Source organism: Muntiacus reevesi, chromosome 9 (genome assembly GCF_963930625.1).
Source record: "Muntiacus reevesi chromosome 9, mMunRee1.1, whole genome shotgun sequence".
Lineage (NCBI taxonomy): Eukaryota > Metazoa > Chordata > Mammalia > Artiodactyla > Cervidae > Muntiacus > Muntiacus reevesi.
Genome location: NC_089257.1, coordinates 43,841,311 through 43,857,758, shown reverse-complemented (window position 1 = coordinate 43,857,758; position 16,448 = coordinate 43,841,311). Strand labels below are relative to the sequence as shown.

Genomic DNA, 16,448 nt, shown 5'->3' with positions numbered 1-16,448 from the left:
ATTTTGTCATATATTTCTACAGCTTTCTTTTAGTGATCTGTAAAATTAGGATAAAATTTAGCTACTGATTCAAAGTGCATGAAGATATTGTAGAATAAGTTGCTTTACTAAAGTGAAACTGTTGCATCCTAGCAGATTTTCCAGAGCCACGAAAATTTATGTGTATAACCTTTGTGCCATACTACTGGTATATTCCTTTTATGTTAAAAAAATAGAACTGGAGTGATATGACTTGTCTATATATGCTGGATTTATTCAAGATTTATTCGAGCTTTTAAATCTTTATAGAAACTAAAAGAAGCAGAAAATAACTTAGGAAACTACTTTGTGAAAGGTGAATCTCCAAATTGGTACTCCTAAGTTTCTTCCTCTTTTTTGCTTTTATAGACTTTACAAATTACCATACATATGATTGAACTATAGCAGTACAACCAAATAAGCAGCAGATCCTGGCACAGACTAAGGACCGAAGAAAATGGCTTTAACTCCTCAGTTACTCCAATCTGACAATTCACTTATACTTGTTTTTCTTTAATTAGGTAATTTTAAAACTATACACTGAAAATAAAGTTGGTTAATCTGCCTTTTGCCTAAAAATTCATTTTGATTTGATAGGTACAGAATTGAAAATAATTGCTTTTTTTCTCTTTGTCAGATTTTTATATTAGTAGGATTCCTAACTTTTGGAAGAAACAACCTTAAAAGGAGAGTGAGAAAAATTTCATAGCTATGTGGGAGCAATACCTGTCATTAAAGATGAAAAGCAGATTCTTCTAATTACAATAGTGTGAGGGAGTTGAAGTCCACCTCTAGAGTCCTTCCATCTCCAATCTGCTTCCCTTTGCTGTCTTAAAAATTATAACCCCAAATCTCACCATCTCCAGGATACTTTTCTTATCTGAGGATTTTAAAGTAACTCCTGAAAGAATTCATAATTCCCTGTGTAGAAGCAGGGAAAATCTTGAAATGACCTTCAGAGGGTACTGGAATAATTAGCAATTCAGACAAGAATATCCACGGGGAAACCTAGAGGAAGAAGCATGATTTTCATCTCCTGAAGTGCTTTGGGATAATTATTTCTAGTAATAAGATGACATTTCTGAGAACAATGCAAAAAGATTATTTTGCCTCTTTTCTTACTAATTGACCATTCTTTTCTCCTCTTTTTTTCTGGAAGGTTTGTTCCTACAGGTTCTTCAATCCATGTCATTCAAAAAACACTGAACAACCTGCTCAACCTTAGAAGTAAAGAAGCATCAGTTTTTCGCCTGCTCCTTTTCCATTTTTGCTTGCAATCAAAACTTGCCAGTTACAGCGCTAGGGTTGAGGACCTGGGGTTAATGGTTACTGGTTCTAGCCAGGAGTAGGAAAAAGGAAATTTGAAGGTTCAAGACTAACGTGGAGACATAGACACCCAAAGCTTTTTCCTAAGGTGCAGGTTAAGCCACAGCATAGCACTATGGAAGCCCTGTTTCATGAAGTGGAAAGGTTGTTGCTTTCCTGGTGGCTCAGTGGTAAAGAATCCACCTGCCAGTGCAGGAGAAATGGGTTGGATCCCTAGGTCAGGAAAATCCCCTGGAAAAGGAAATGGCAACCCACTCCACTATCTTTGCCTGGGAAATCCTATGGACAGAGGAGCCTGGGAGGCTTCAGCTCATCAGGTCATGAAAAGTCAGACATGACTTACTGACCAAACAACAAAACTGCACAAAACTCAGCTAGACCTTAAGGCATCTCTCCAAAATTAGAGACATTATTGAGGGTATCCAGTGCCAGATACCTCACTGATCTTTGAGCATTATTTTCTCATTTTGGCAGCCATAGCTTTTTGAAGCTCTTTAATTTGAAAATCAATCTGATTTGAAAACTGAGGAACTATTTTCAGATCCCCACTGACCCCTAGTTGTGGTCTCTGTCCTCAATCTGTGAAGTTATATAGACTAGGTTAAATTCCTACTCCATGACTGAAGCATTTGTGGGCAGAAGGTTTGCCTTAGGGCACCTAAATGTCCATATTTATAGTTGTAAATACTCAATTCTTACAAATGGGCTGTAAATGATGCACTTTCCAACTCTTCCACTGTTTATTAATCTCCTACAGGCAAACTCCAGCTTCTCTGCATCTCTATTTCCACCAAGAGATGCCACCAAAGAAGAGAAGGACAAAGGAGAGAAGGAGGTCCCAGAGCAGAGGATCTCACCTGTGCTTACTCACCTGAGACAGGAGGCAGTACTTACCACCTGGTTTTCTGACTACTTCAGCAGTACTGACTCAGGAATAGTGGGGATCGCCAATGAAGGTATAGGTCTTTCTTGTCTTCTGGTTAATCTTGGTATAGCTGCCTCTCAGGCAACCTTCACTCAGACTCGCTTGCCAAAGATGTGAAGATGGGGCCTGGCCCCATGGATACTGAAGCCTTGGATAGTTCCTGAAGTACCTGGGGTAGTTATACCTCTGGAGCCTAAGGGACTCTGCCCCTTGGGATCTTCTCCAATACTGCTCCCATTGGAACAAAAAGCCTTTCTAGAATAGGAAGGCAAGCAGATGGGAGAAGAAATTATCTTTGTTTTCAAAAGAAAGTACTTCTAATGATGGAGTCATACATACACTGGGTGCTCTGTAGGCAATCAGTTCATTTCCTGGGTTTGAGTGTCTTACATACATCCCTACATGTTCATACTAATTTGTACATGCACACTTGGTACTTCCATAGATTCAGTAACTTCCCTCAGAAGTTCTCTCAGATTTCCTGTGCCTGCTGTTAGATAGGTACATCCTGAATCATCCTAAGTACATCCTGAATCATGCTATTGAATAGGTCAAGGATATCATAAATTTATCATGACATTGTAATGATAAAAATGTAAGAGAAAACTGAATGAAATATTATTGAGAAAATGCAATGTGTTTTTCAGAAAGAAAATTCTACATTAATTTTTGCTTTTTAAAGGATTCTTAAATGGGATTTGATTACAACTGATTTTTGGGAAATGTAGTTTGCTGTTTATTCTTTTATTTTCATTTTGAACTTTATAGGAATTAAACATTTATCTAAAGTTATGGGGACAGACATTATCAGTTTCTCTAAGGCCCTTTGTTTTATTTTTATTTCTCTTCTGCATGCTTCAACATTCCTTCTTGTTGTCTCCCTTTCGGAAAGGTAAAAACTCAACTGCATTTAAAATGTATTTCTAATTAGTTACTAGTATGCTTATGGCAACCCACTCCAGTGTTCTTGCCTGGAGAATCCCATGGATAGAGGAGCCTGATGGGCTAGAGTCCACAGGATCTCAAAGAGTCGGACGCGACTGAGCGACTACACTTACACTTATGCTTATTTACTTGTATGCTCATTTATGGGAGGATAGTTTGGATGTTGAATTTATATAAAGGTCATTGGGTTGTAAGTCTGATGCTACTTAATTTTCCACCAACCTTAAATATTAAAAATATATACATGCTCCTATATGCTCATATATGTGATTTCATTATTTTAAACTGTTCAATTTCTTTTACGTGCATTTGCCCCTTTTCATACAAACAGCCAACACCCATGTGACCTATAATTAATAGCATAAATTAATTATGGCTCCTGTCAATATCATTGTACATCTCTCTTTATGGACTTTGTAACTGTATATATATGATTTTTTTCAGTTATCAAAATAAAAACATATTTAAATATAAGTATCAGATTTCCCCGATGGCTCAGACAGTCAAAAATCTTCCTGCAATGCAGGAGACTCAGGTTTGATCCCTGAGTCACGAAGATCCCCTGGAAAAAGGAATGGCTACACACTCCAGTATTCTTGCCTGGAGAATTCCATGGACAGAGGAGCTAATTTGACTAGGAATTACCAAACTTCTCTCCAAAATATTTACAAAATCCCAGAAGAAATTCCTGAGCTTTTTTTTTTTTCACATTGTTTACACCATTTGATACTTTTTTTGAAAACTCAATGAATGTAAAATAGTATCTCATTATTTTAAATTTATTTTCTTCTGATAATTGAGCTTTCTTTATATACTATTTATCCATTTGTGGGTTTTATAGTGTGAATTACATATTCACATCTTCTGCCTTCTTTTTCTATTAATTGCTATTTTCCTTGCATATTAAAACATTTTTCTTGTGAATTATATATTAAAGACCCTGTTGACTAGATGTTGTCAACATCCTCTCTGGTCTGTCATAGAGTTGTCAGTTTTAGTGCATGCTGTCCATTACTTAATGAAAATCTTTAAATTTCATCACATCGAGCTATTTTTCTATTAATAGATTTTCTTTGGGGCTTGTATTTCCAGAACATTCCACAAAATCACAAAGTTTTGTTTAATATTTTGGTTTGTCTTAATGTTTAATTTAAACATGGTGTCTTATGTTTCTTACTGATATATTGACATCTACTTGTGGTTTATACTGTCAAGAGTCAGAAGTGTTATTTAGTATACACTGCTATGGTCATATGAGGTGTGAAAATACAAAAAATACTGCTTGTTATTTTATAACTGTTCTCTGCTGTGAGCCACTGAGCATCCTCACCTCAACCATGACCCCTTTTGTGGTATCTAGATCGCCCCATGATCCGTCAAATAGTGGGTCAATGCCTGAAGAGCAGGGTCTACCAGTGCCTGGCTTTAGGGCAAGGCCTGAGTATCTTCTGTTTTGTTGGTGGAAGTGCTTTACTAGTTACTAAGTATTTTTGAATACCAATTCTGTTTATAGTGTTAAATATGACTGTTTCCACTGATTTAAGTTCAGTTCAGTCGCTCAGTCGTGTCCGACTCGTTGTGACCCCATGAACCGCAGCACGCCAGGCCTCCCTGTCCATCACCAACTGCTGGAGTCTACCTAAACCCATGTCCATTGAGTCGGTGATGCCATCCAACCATATCATCCTCTGACATCCCCTTCTCCTCAGCCTTATTACAAACCAGGTTCTAATACATACAAGTCTCTGTTTCTGTTCCATCACTGGTGTATCTGACTTTACTTAAAAGCAGTGACACAATATTTTTATTACTAATGCTTTGTAAATCACACTATTATATAGTAAAGTGAGTTCCTATTAGAATTCTATCCAAAAAATTTGAGGGATTTTTAGATTTTTATTCTCTACACATCTTTTATAATCAACATCACTTCTGCCACATTCTATTAATTGTGAGTGAATCACTAAAGCCAACCCAGATTCACAAGGAGGGACAGTAAACAACTGCATGAAGAAGTGTAAAACAATTTGTGGTCATCTTCACAGGCAATGTTAATTTTTCTACCTTGTGTTTTTTTTTTCTTTATTACTAAAATTGCTACTTTGATTTACTTATGTCTCTCTGTCCTTTTATTTTTAATGTCAACTCTCCCAAATGCCAACAAATATCAGAATTTCCGAGCTTGTTTAAGAATCTATCTAATCACATGAAACCTTAAGAGTTTATTCTTTTCCTTCGATATCATTGTTAGGGTTCACAAGGGTCTAAAAGCATATAGATAAAATATGGCCTAGTGTAGTGACCTGATAAATAAGGGATGAAATCACAGTGGCCACATTACCCTGGTGGGCAACCTATTTTTCCCTAAGGTGATAGCCTATTTTTCCCTGCTGGTGCTGGTTTTTCAAGACTACATGACCACCTGACTCACGAGATCCTGTCAATTACGTGACCACAAGATCCCAGCTGCGGACTAAAGATAAACTGAGGTCACCTACCTCCAGGGCATAATTTCCCATTGATAGGGTATAAGAAGGGTTGGCTGTAAAAACAGAGCACCAGTTTTACTCTAAAGCCAGTCGCTTGCTTTCTTTCTTTCTATGATAAATCTTTGAATGTCTGGCTTCCTCTCTTTTTCTCCTTGCTTGCCTTACAATCACCATAGTGTATCTAGGAGCTTTCTTTTTTAGCATATAATTTGTCTCTCTACAACACCTTTCAGTCTTACCTCTTAAAAATATATGAGCAATTCTTCATTTCTATTGAGGTGCTTCCCTTCCACTCATTTATTTCCTTATGTAATTTTTTATTAGACCAAATTTACATTTTGGCCCCTTTGCACAAAATCTTTTAATCATTTCCTCTTCCTTCTTACTGCATCTTCTGACCATTATATACCATGACTGGGGATTTTTTTTGGTTACAGACAGTTCATTAATTCAGCTGTCAGCTCTTCAACTCATCCACTGGATGCCTCATATCAACTATTTTGTCTTTTAGTTAATTCTTTATTATAACTGAATTTCCATTTCCAATGTCTTCCTTTAAGTCTCTGAGGGCATCAATGCTTTTACTTACCAAATAGATGCTTATTTTGTACTTACATGCTAAATATAGCCAACTTGTCTGCAATAGTTATTTTTCTCTAAGTAGTCATTAATTCTGATGCTTACAATATATGTTGTTTAGTTCATTGCCTTTATTTCATAGTGCTTGTTATTTTCTTATTTTTAAAAATCTTGTTCTCATATTTCCTTAAGATATGAATACTTTGTTTAGTAAAGTGCACCGAGGAGTAAAGGAACTCAGGGATAAAAGATCAAGTTCCAGGCTGTGAATCTTCCAGATGAGCTTTGTGATTGTCAGAGAAATGCTTCCTTGCCTCCTGGGCATTAATACTTCTTGTTTTCTACAACTGAGGCAAACAGGCCTCTTAGTTAATCACCCATTTTATCTGCCCCAACACTGCTCTTATCAGGGTCTACTATTAAGTAAGATTATACAGACCTCAGTTGGAACTACAGAGGGCCTGCTCTGTGCTTACATATAGCACAGCCATGGCAAACACTCCACAGCTTCCTTCCCTCTCAACAACTTCAGAGATGACACCACAATCTCATGTGAATACATGGGTGAAGTAAAGATTGCCATAAAGTGTATTTCTTTCATCTAGTTTCCTCTGAGGCTGATCCTCTACTGTTCCAAGTGCTAGGGATCAAGATGACTCCAAAATGTTCATAGGTTTTGTATTGTATTCTGTGATTTAAAAACTTCTCTGATATCATTAGCATACTAAGGGTCTAGGATAAGAGGTAGGCTGCATTTTGTTAAACATTTTTCTGTATGTACTGAGGTGATTATAGGGACTTTTCTTTGTTAATATAGTGAAATACATTAATTGATGTTTGAATGTTAAATCAACTCTGTATTCCTGGAATTAACCAAACTGGATCTTATCTAGCTGGATGTATCTAAATTTTGTATATTGTTCAATTTAATTTTCTAAAATTTTGTTTAATGTTTTGGATCTATGTCTTCAAAGGATATCACTTTTTATATAATGTATTTGTCTGCTTTTGGCATAAAGATAAATGTGTTTTCACAGTATATGTTGAACAGTATCTCCTCTGCTTCATTTTTTCTGGAAAAGTCTGTGTAGAATTGGTATTATTTCTTCTAAACACCATATACATACTTCATGATTCCTTTCACATGAAATTCTACAGTATGAGAAGCTAATGCATACTTTAAAGCAACCAATGCTTGCTTAAGGCAAGGGGTAGAGTAAGATATCAACTGCAAATGGGCATGAGGCAACATTTCTCAGTGATGAAAATAGACTTTTTCTTAATTTTTATGGTTGTTAAGATGATACACATTTTGTAAAACTCATTGTATGGAAAGAACCTTACTGCATATAAATAATACTTTAATAAACTTGATAAAAATGCACGTTTTTATGGGTAAAGTTAATGTAGTGAAAATAAAAATTAAAAAATAAACACAAATGAAGAAAACCAATTTGCAAGTTAAACATTAAAATATTATAACACCCTATCACCGTTATTTTTTTTAGAACTGGTCATTTTAACACCCAAAATGGAGATGGATGATTAGAAGTCTTAGAATGAAAGATATTCTTTGCATCCCATATACTAGTATTCTGTCATTTTAAGCTCTGTCCCCCAGACTTGTGAAAACTTTGTCACAGAGATCCAGCAATTCCATGCCAAGCATTTTAAACATTTGTGTAAGTAACCTCAGTAAGGGGCTTCCCCGCTGAAGGAGGAAACAGAATAGGCTCTATCTTGAAAGCAGGACTCCATCTTGGGCCGGACTGTGGACTTTGAGCTCTATGCCCAGTATCTATGGAAACGACATACCAATTGGAAAACCAGGCCCCCGGAAGGAAGACCCCCAGGGCTCTTCATCGCCTAAAAGAATACCCTAATTTTCTGTGTAACTGAATAGAATCATACATTCTATTATGCTTATTGGGGAATGACCACAAGTCTATTGATAATTGTCCACTGTTAACTATTTTGGCCTAAAACTTATGAATCACGGGTTAACTTTGATTGTACTTTTCTTTTTGCTTTGTTCAGGCTAGTTTCAGGGAATTTTGGGGAGGTGGGTTTGGGCACGTATGCTTAGGATATATAGGGTTTTCACAAAAACTGGTCGGGGCCCTTGGCTAAGAGAAGACTCCGCCTTGGTCCTGCCAGTGTAATAAACTGCATTCCACTATCTGCATTGTCCTTCTGAGTGTTTCCTAGAATGCGTGGCTACAACACTGCTAGCTCAGATGATAAAGAATCTGCCTGCAGTGTGGGAGACCTGGGTTCAACCCCTGGGCCAGGAAGATCCCCTGGAGAAGGGAATGGCCACCCTACTCTAGTACTCTTGCCTGGAGAATTGTATGGACAGAGAAGCCTGGTGGGTTATAGTCCATGTGGCTGCAAAAGAATTGGACACTACTGAGCAACTAGCATTTCACTTCCATTTTCATTTTCAACTTGAGGTGAGGCTGCACATCAGAAAAGAGGCATGGCAGGGACTAGCTTTGTTTGGCTCAAGTGGAAGACATTGTTTTTTGATGTTCACCCCTCTCTCATAGACCAATAACTTTCTCTCAAAATTACCTGTGAATCTTTGATGAACTACATTTTCTGGTCTCAAGAACATCTCGGCCTGAGCTCAGTGCAAACAGGAAGTGCAGGTGGTCAATCTCTACTAGAAAAATCCTCAGACAATGATGGATGGACATTGGGTACTCCAGCTATCTTGCCTTCAACTGAATAACCTGAAAGAGTTTGTAATCAGTTTCTTATGAGCCCCCAGTTGGAACTGGGTCCCAGTTGTCCACGGTAATAACATAGTGTATCCTGTATTGCCCTTGAAACTGCAGCTTCTTTCATCATGATCAATGTAATTAATCATATTCAGTGCTGCATCCCTGATGGAAGGGCACAAAAACCAGGGGATGCAAGGCAGTGGCCCACAGACTTGTCCCTATTTAGTTCACCAGCACAGTCCCGGAATAAACCATGGCCTCTGGCAGATAAAGATGGCCCAAAGTAAACAAACAATTGTGCCAGATGTGACATCTTTAACAAAGAGGACTTTAAAAATATTTTATTTATTTACTTATTTATTTGTCTGTGCCAGGTGTTAGTTGTGACATGTGGAACCTTCCATCTTCACTGTAGCCTGCAGGGTCTTTTCATTGTGAAGTGCACATTTTCAGTTGTGCATTTGGGATCTAGATCCCTGACCAGGAGTTGAACCCAGGCCCCTGGCATTGGGAGTGCAAAATCTCAGCCTCTGGACTTCCAGGGAAATCCCTAAAAAGTATTTTTTAATAAAATATCTCTAGCATTTGCTATGCAGATATTGTTCTTGCTGGTTTTCTTTTAGTTAATTTCTATCACTGAAATATATCCAAAGCAGTTTTTGTTCAACTGGGATAAGCAACAGTGCATCTATAAGAATTGTTACAAGGCTACAGTGACTTTTTTGTTTATCCTCACAATGCAGCCTGAAAGAACTGTGACATTTTGACACTTCGTATCACACTGATCCAGTACATGGATCAATCATGTTAACCTGAGTGGCTAAACAGAAAGTGTCAAGTCCGCTGAATTCTCTGATACAACATATGTACATGGCAATGGTGAAAGATAAGGATCCAGAAGATTTAGGAGCTTCTACATTAGGGACATTTTTACCACGTTAAGGACATCTTTACATTTCCAATGGATAGGAACATACTCAGACACCATTCCTGTGTCAAAGGACAAACTATTTTACCTTGACCTCTTACCATTAAGAGAGCAACCTCTCTGGATTTTGGAGACAGCTCATAACACCCTTAAGGATTCTGATTTGATTTGTGATCTATTTACTAGGTGAGACTGAAGGTTCATTGCTTTGATTGGGATGAAGAGAAGGGAAGAACTCTTCAGTAAGTTTAAGCTGAGGTTCAAGCAGCCCTGCTTCTCAGAACATATGATTTGGGGGATACAAAAGTGTTCCTGGTGTTAACAGCAAGTAAAAAAAGCTGGGTAGAGTCCTGATACAGTATTAGAGTCCCAGAGGAAACCCATAGAGTCTGCAGCAAAGAATGTAGCAGAAAACTAGCTACCATTCAAAACACAGCTTGGATTGTATGAAGCAAGAAGTAATAAAGTTGTACAGGCATCGCAGTAGCCCATTCCAACAGGATGGTATTTTGGGAATTGCCTAGGTCAGGGGTCTCCAACCTTCGGGATCTAACACCTGATGACATGAGGTGGAGCTGATGTAAAAATAATAGAAATAAAATGCACAATACATTTAATGCACTTGAATCTTCCTGAAACCATTCTCACCCTCAGTCTGTGGAAAAAATTATCTTCCACAAAACTGGTTGGGGACCACTGGTTAGAGCAACCATAGGGACATAGATTACACAGTTGATTGTCTCAGACCTCATTTTGCCTACCTCATTTAAATGACCGTCTTTCCTTCTCTTCACGTCAATGGCCTCAAGGAGGTTTGCTATGACCAAATAAAAGGGAGAGGTCAGAGCTCAGGCCTAGAAATGAATGAGTGATATTACTATGTTGTGCAAGCTCAAATGTTGTCACATTACAGCCTTAAGTTATGAGTGAACTACAAAGATGGAGGCAGAGCTCTAAGCAGTGCATGTGGTCATCAACTTGATATACAGAAAAAATTAGCAAGACTTGACAATCAGAGGCAAAGAAGTTTTGGGGAAGAAGCATGTGAAAACTCCCATGGAATATGGCAAAAAACATGGGAATCTAATGGTTCATATTAATGGCCACCAAGGAGCTTGTATCAGGGAAGAGGAGGTGAGGAACAATGGGGCAGCCAGAGGTAGTGACTTCTAAAAACACTGATTGAGTGTGAGCAGAATCTAGAATGAATGGTAAAGGAGGAGGTGAAGAATGAAGGCACCAGCTGCAGTGGCAGTAATATATCTCCCTGTCTTGAATCCTTCCTTAGAAAAATTGTGAGAGGCCACTGTCTTGAAGAACTAGTGACAGGTCAGCACCAATGAACACAGAGAATGAGAACATCTGACAGTACAGGAGTGGCTGTCGCAGAAGCTCTCAGGGCCCTGTCCCTGCTGCTCCTGCACTTTAACACCCACACAAGGGTACTCCTTTCATGGTATATAGCTAGTGGGAAACTGTTGTATAGTGGGAAACTATTGTATAGCTCTCTGATGACCTAGAAGGGCTGGATGAGGGCTGGGGTGGAGGCTTAAAAGGGAGGGAATATATGTATACATATAGCTGATTCACTTTGTTCTACATCAGAAACTAACAACATTGTGAAGCATTCTTACTCCAACTAAAACAAACATCCATGCAGTTCTACTGCAAACTCCTGGGACTTTGCCTAGGAGTGACCTCTAACCGTGGAAGTATGATAGACTCATGGTTGGGACATGACTGAAATGAGGTATCAGGGGGATTAAAGCCTTGTGAAACATTTTTCAAGTTGTGGTGGACAGAATTTTGACAAGATCTTTTCCAGTTCTTTTGATCATCACTTGGGTCTGTTCACTACCATAGGCATATCCTGATTTATTCTGGTGGCCGTCATTTTAATTTCTGTGCCAGAAGCAAACTATGTTACGTGAGATCTCTGCTTATGTGCTGGAGATACCTGATGTTACTGGGATCTCACTGGGTCTAAAATTTACCTCTATGGTTATTGTGGTATGTAGATAACTAGAGAGAACTCAAGGAAAGTCAGAGGCCAGATGTAAGACAATATTATTTAAGACATTACTTGCTTAGGATATGAGATTATTTTTACAGTTATTTTCTTCTAGAAAGTTGCACAGAACACTTTATGTTGCCTCAGTGCAATTTTTTTTTTTTTTAGTATAGAGTACATAAGATGAGAAGTCTTCTGGCATTAAAGTTTCCACTTATCTTTTTAGTTTTCTTGGTGAACTGATTAACTCTTTTAGATTTCAAATTCCAAAGTGATTTGATAGAAATTTAACAACACAGCCAAGACTGTTTAATTGAGACCTCAGTTCAGTCACTCAGTCGTGTCCAACTCTTTGCAACCCCATGGACTGCAGCATGCCAGGCTTCCCTTTCCATCACCAATTCCCAGAGCTTGCTCAAACTCATGCCCATTGAGTCGGTGATGCCATCCAACCACATCATCCTCTGTCATCCCCTTCTCCTTCTTCCTTCAATCTTTTCCAGCATCAGGGTCTTTTCAAATGAGTCAGGTCTTTGCATCAGTTGGCCAAAGTATTAGAGTTTCAGCTTTCAACATCAGTCCTTCCAATGAAATTATTGCCTGTCAGCAACTTCTGTTCCCAAGGTTAAGCCTCTCGTGTTTTACCTCTTATAACCTCCTGAGCAGTTTCTGGATTCCCTGCTTGATCTCCTTGGTTCTCACACCATAAACAATGGGGTTCAGAGCTGGGGGGATGAGGTGGTGCAGGATGTTGAGCAGGATGGGGACATCTGGGGGAATCCTCTCCCTGGCCAGGTTAGTGATGACCAGGACCAGCAGGACTGTGCTGAAGAAGAGGATGAGGATGAAGTGGGAACCACAGGTGCTCAGGGCCTTGGTGGCAGCTCCCTCAGCCTTAATCCTTAGCACAGCTTTCAGGATAAAAGAGTAGGAGAGAATGATAAGGATGAGGTCAGAGCCCAGTAGGGTCCAGCCTGCCACGAACTGGTAGAGACGATTGAAGGCAATGTTATCACAGGAGAGTTTGGACACAGACAGGTTAGTGCAGATGCAGTTCTTGATGATGTTTTCTGCACAGTATCTGAGTCTGGCAGAAAGAATTGGAACTGGTAGTGAAGCAAGGGCGTTCCGGGCCACTACAAAGATGGTGGCTCTGGCCACAAATTGGTTAGTGATGATAAATGGGTAGTGTAGAGGCTTGCAGATGGCCACATAGCGGTCATAGGCCATGACCATGAATGTGCAGGACTCCATGGCCAAGAAACTGTTCATGATGAACATCTGGAAGAAGCAGGCAGAGAAGCTGATGGACCTGAGGTTAAACCAGAAGATGACCAGAACCTTGGGGATGACGGTGAGACAGAGCACCATGTCCAGCAGGGAGAGGAGGCTGAGCAGGTAGTATATGGGCTCATGCAGAGAGGCCTCCAGCCGAATGGTGATGAGGAGGGTGGCGTTGGCCCCCATGGCCAGAAGCAAAAGGAGACTGAGGGGCAGGGACAGCCAGTGCTGCCAGCTCTGGTAGTTAGGGAAGCAGATGAGGAGGAATTCAGAGACTGGAGCAGTGGTGTAGTTGCTGTGTGAGGCCATGCAGCATATCCTGATCACACTGAAAATCCAGAGTCCTTAAAATGTAGAACAGAACATATCACCATGGGAAGTGTATGTTATAATTGTAGTAAAACTCAGGTTTTCACTAGAGCTCTGAAACTGCCTCAGTGATGTTTTAAAGTCATCATCCATCAACATTGTTAATCATTGCTGACATTTAAGTAAAAACTTGCCATGCATGTGGTATCATACCAAAAGTTTTATACTCATTATATCACATCCTCTTTTAGAAACATGTAAAAGTAACTAATATTGTTATTTTCATAGATAATGAAGGGAACAAGGAAAGAGAGGCTGAGTACTTTGATCAAAATTAGAAAGTTAGAACATGAGCCACATTTCCTGGTGGCTCAGATGGTAAAGAATCTGCCTGCAATGCAGGAGACCTGGGTTCAATCCCTGGAGAAATGAATGGCAACCCACCCCAGCATTCTTGCCTGGAGAGCTCCATGAACAGAGGAGCCTGGTGGGCTACAGTTCATGCTGTCACAGAGTCGAACATGACTGAGTAACTAACACACACACAGCAAAGCCAAACTGAAAACCAGGGAATCTGTTTCTAGAGCCTGTGCTTTCAGCCCCAGTACAAGATTTAGCCTCATTAAGCCCAGTTACTTAACTCAGCTTTTCCTTCCCTCAGGGTTTACAAGGAAGATAGCTCTGTTCAGCTGATTCTAGACAAGCCGAGCCCTCTGCTTCATACAATTGCACAGGGAATGACTTCAGGATTCTTTATTTTCAGTATTCAGGAAATATCAGATTAGAGGTGGAGCAGCCCTTTGCACCATCTAAGGACAACAATTTCTTCCAGCTCCAAAGAGGATTTCACTTCAAAGTATAATGCTTATCATTCTCTTATTGGATTAACTGCTATTGCTTCTCTTTGTGAAATTTCAAGAGTGCTTTATTAGATTTGAGCCCTTTAGAAAAGACTGTGAATTTCCTATTCTAGTGACAGAGACAGTCAGTATCACAAGGTACACCAGGAGGTTACCAAAGGTGAAATAGAAGTTTTCAATAGTTAGTGAGTTTTCAGCATATAAACTTAAATAGGGCTTACTTACCTGGTAAGTAAAATTATCCACAAATCTTTGTGACCAGGATCCAATTATTTCAGCATATGGAATCTGTGTTCTGAAATTTTACCTGTTGTGATTTTAGTTGGCTTTTTTTTTTTTTTTTTTTTTTGGTGTTGGGTTCTGTCTTAACTCCCTCATTGCTAAACAAAAAGCAGACTGACCAACAGTAAGAAGAGTGACAACAATGGCGACAGCAACTGAAGACCGGGAAAGAGCCAGGGAGTCATGGAAAGATGAGACAAGGAGCCCAGGAGACATACAATCAGCAGATTTGGGGTTACTGATTCTGCTCATGTATCCCATCTGACCAGCCTCTTCCAGGAGAATGAAGTGTATATGAGAAGGTATCAGATGCTGATTGCCAGAGAAGGAAATGAAGGGTTTATCTTGATCCAAAGACTTTCACTTTGAATATCCTAGACTTTCCAAACACAGATTATGCAATAAACACACACACAACTTTCTACTCAGTGTAGGACTTAAGGAAACCAAAGATTCAGGGGTTCAGGGGTAAAATCTGGGGTAGCGACAGCTATGTATTAGCTCAGTTCTGTTTTTCCATTTGCGATTAGAGAAATTATTCTCAGTATGAATCAGAGAAATAAGGAGGATAGAAAACATACCTATCTCTTCTAAAAAGGCTTCTCCTTCTCAATAATCAAGTTCTAGATCCTCAGAGTAACTCAAACTATTTGAAAAATCAAGAAAATGATCAGTGCCTTTTCAGACCTGATCTTGTTTGGCATACAGATGTATAGTATGGATTAAGTAAAAATGATTATTTTCAGGGAGATTAACTAATAGAGAAAACTTGCCTTATAAACATGTATAACACATGTTATAATTGTGGTTATAGTAAAAAAGATCTTACAAGAAGTGGGAAAGAGACAAAAGTACAGGTGAATGAAGCAATGTTCTGTAGTTGAAAATTTGAATTACAACTCTGGCTGTTATACTCATTATATGACCCTGAAGGCTATTTAAACTCTTTGGTACCTAATTTTCTCATATGTGAAACAGATAAATGATACTTAGCTTTGCTGTTGTTGTGGGGACAGAAAGGATCATTTCCCGAGATCCTATTAGCCCAGGGACATAATAGGCTTAGAGCATCTGAGAAGGACACATAAAGCGGTTATATTCATCTGGGGAGAGGGGAGGGTTACTCTTGTAGCCAATGGCAAGAGAAGAAAGGTCTGCCCAGGTGGATGTTCAGTAATGACAAATGATGAGGTATTAGGGGCCGGTAGATCCTAAGGTCTTTGGGGGGAGGAGGTAGGAGAGCAGGAGCATACACAGCCATTCACAGCCCACCTGGCAGTAGGCAGTCAGGTACATCCTAAGAAATCAACAGAGAATTTGACACAAGAAAGTGTTATGCTACAGATGGGACAAAGGAGAACCACACACCAGCCTTTTAGAGAGTTCTGAAGAGTTGCAAAGGAAAAGTGATCAAGATCTGAACACAGACAGGTAGCTGGAGAAGGAAGCATATATTAATATTTAAGGGGTGAGAAGGACACCTAGATTTAGTGTAAGGAAGACTGAAGACACAGAGAAACTGGAGTCAAGAACATCATCAAAGATCTTTTAACAGACACAGGGAAGAAATGTCCCTTTCAGACCTGATGTAACACTGATATAGTATAGCAATATACTTTTAGTCCCATCTTAGAATCCTTTTCAACTCCTCAATAGCTGGGACCATTTTTTCTCTATATACATATTCTCCTCGAAGAAACTTAAGCCTCTTGATATGAGAAATGAGGATTTGTTGGCCATCTGGGGCATTGCTTTGATCTTCAATACTC

General features: G+C 39.2%; 1 protein-coding gene across 1 annotated transcript; it reads right to left on the bottom strand.

Annotated features, from left to right (window-relative positions):
• Positions 1-12,595: 12,595 nt before the first annotated feature.
• Positions 12,596-13,537, bottom strand: LOC136174997 (olfactory receptor 56A4-like). Its single transcript, XM_065945289.1, has one exon. The coding sequence runs from the start codon at positions 13,535-13,537 to the stop codon at positions 12,596-12,598; it is 942 nt and encodes a 313-aa protein (XP_065801361.1).
• Between the last annotated feature and the right edge of the window lie 2,911 nt (positions 13,538-16,448).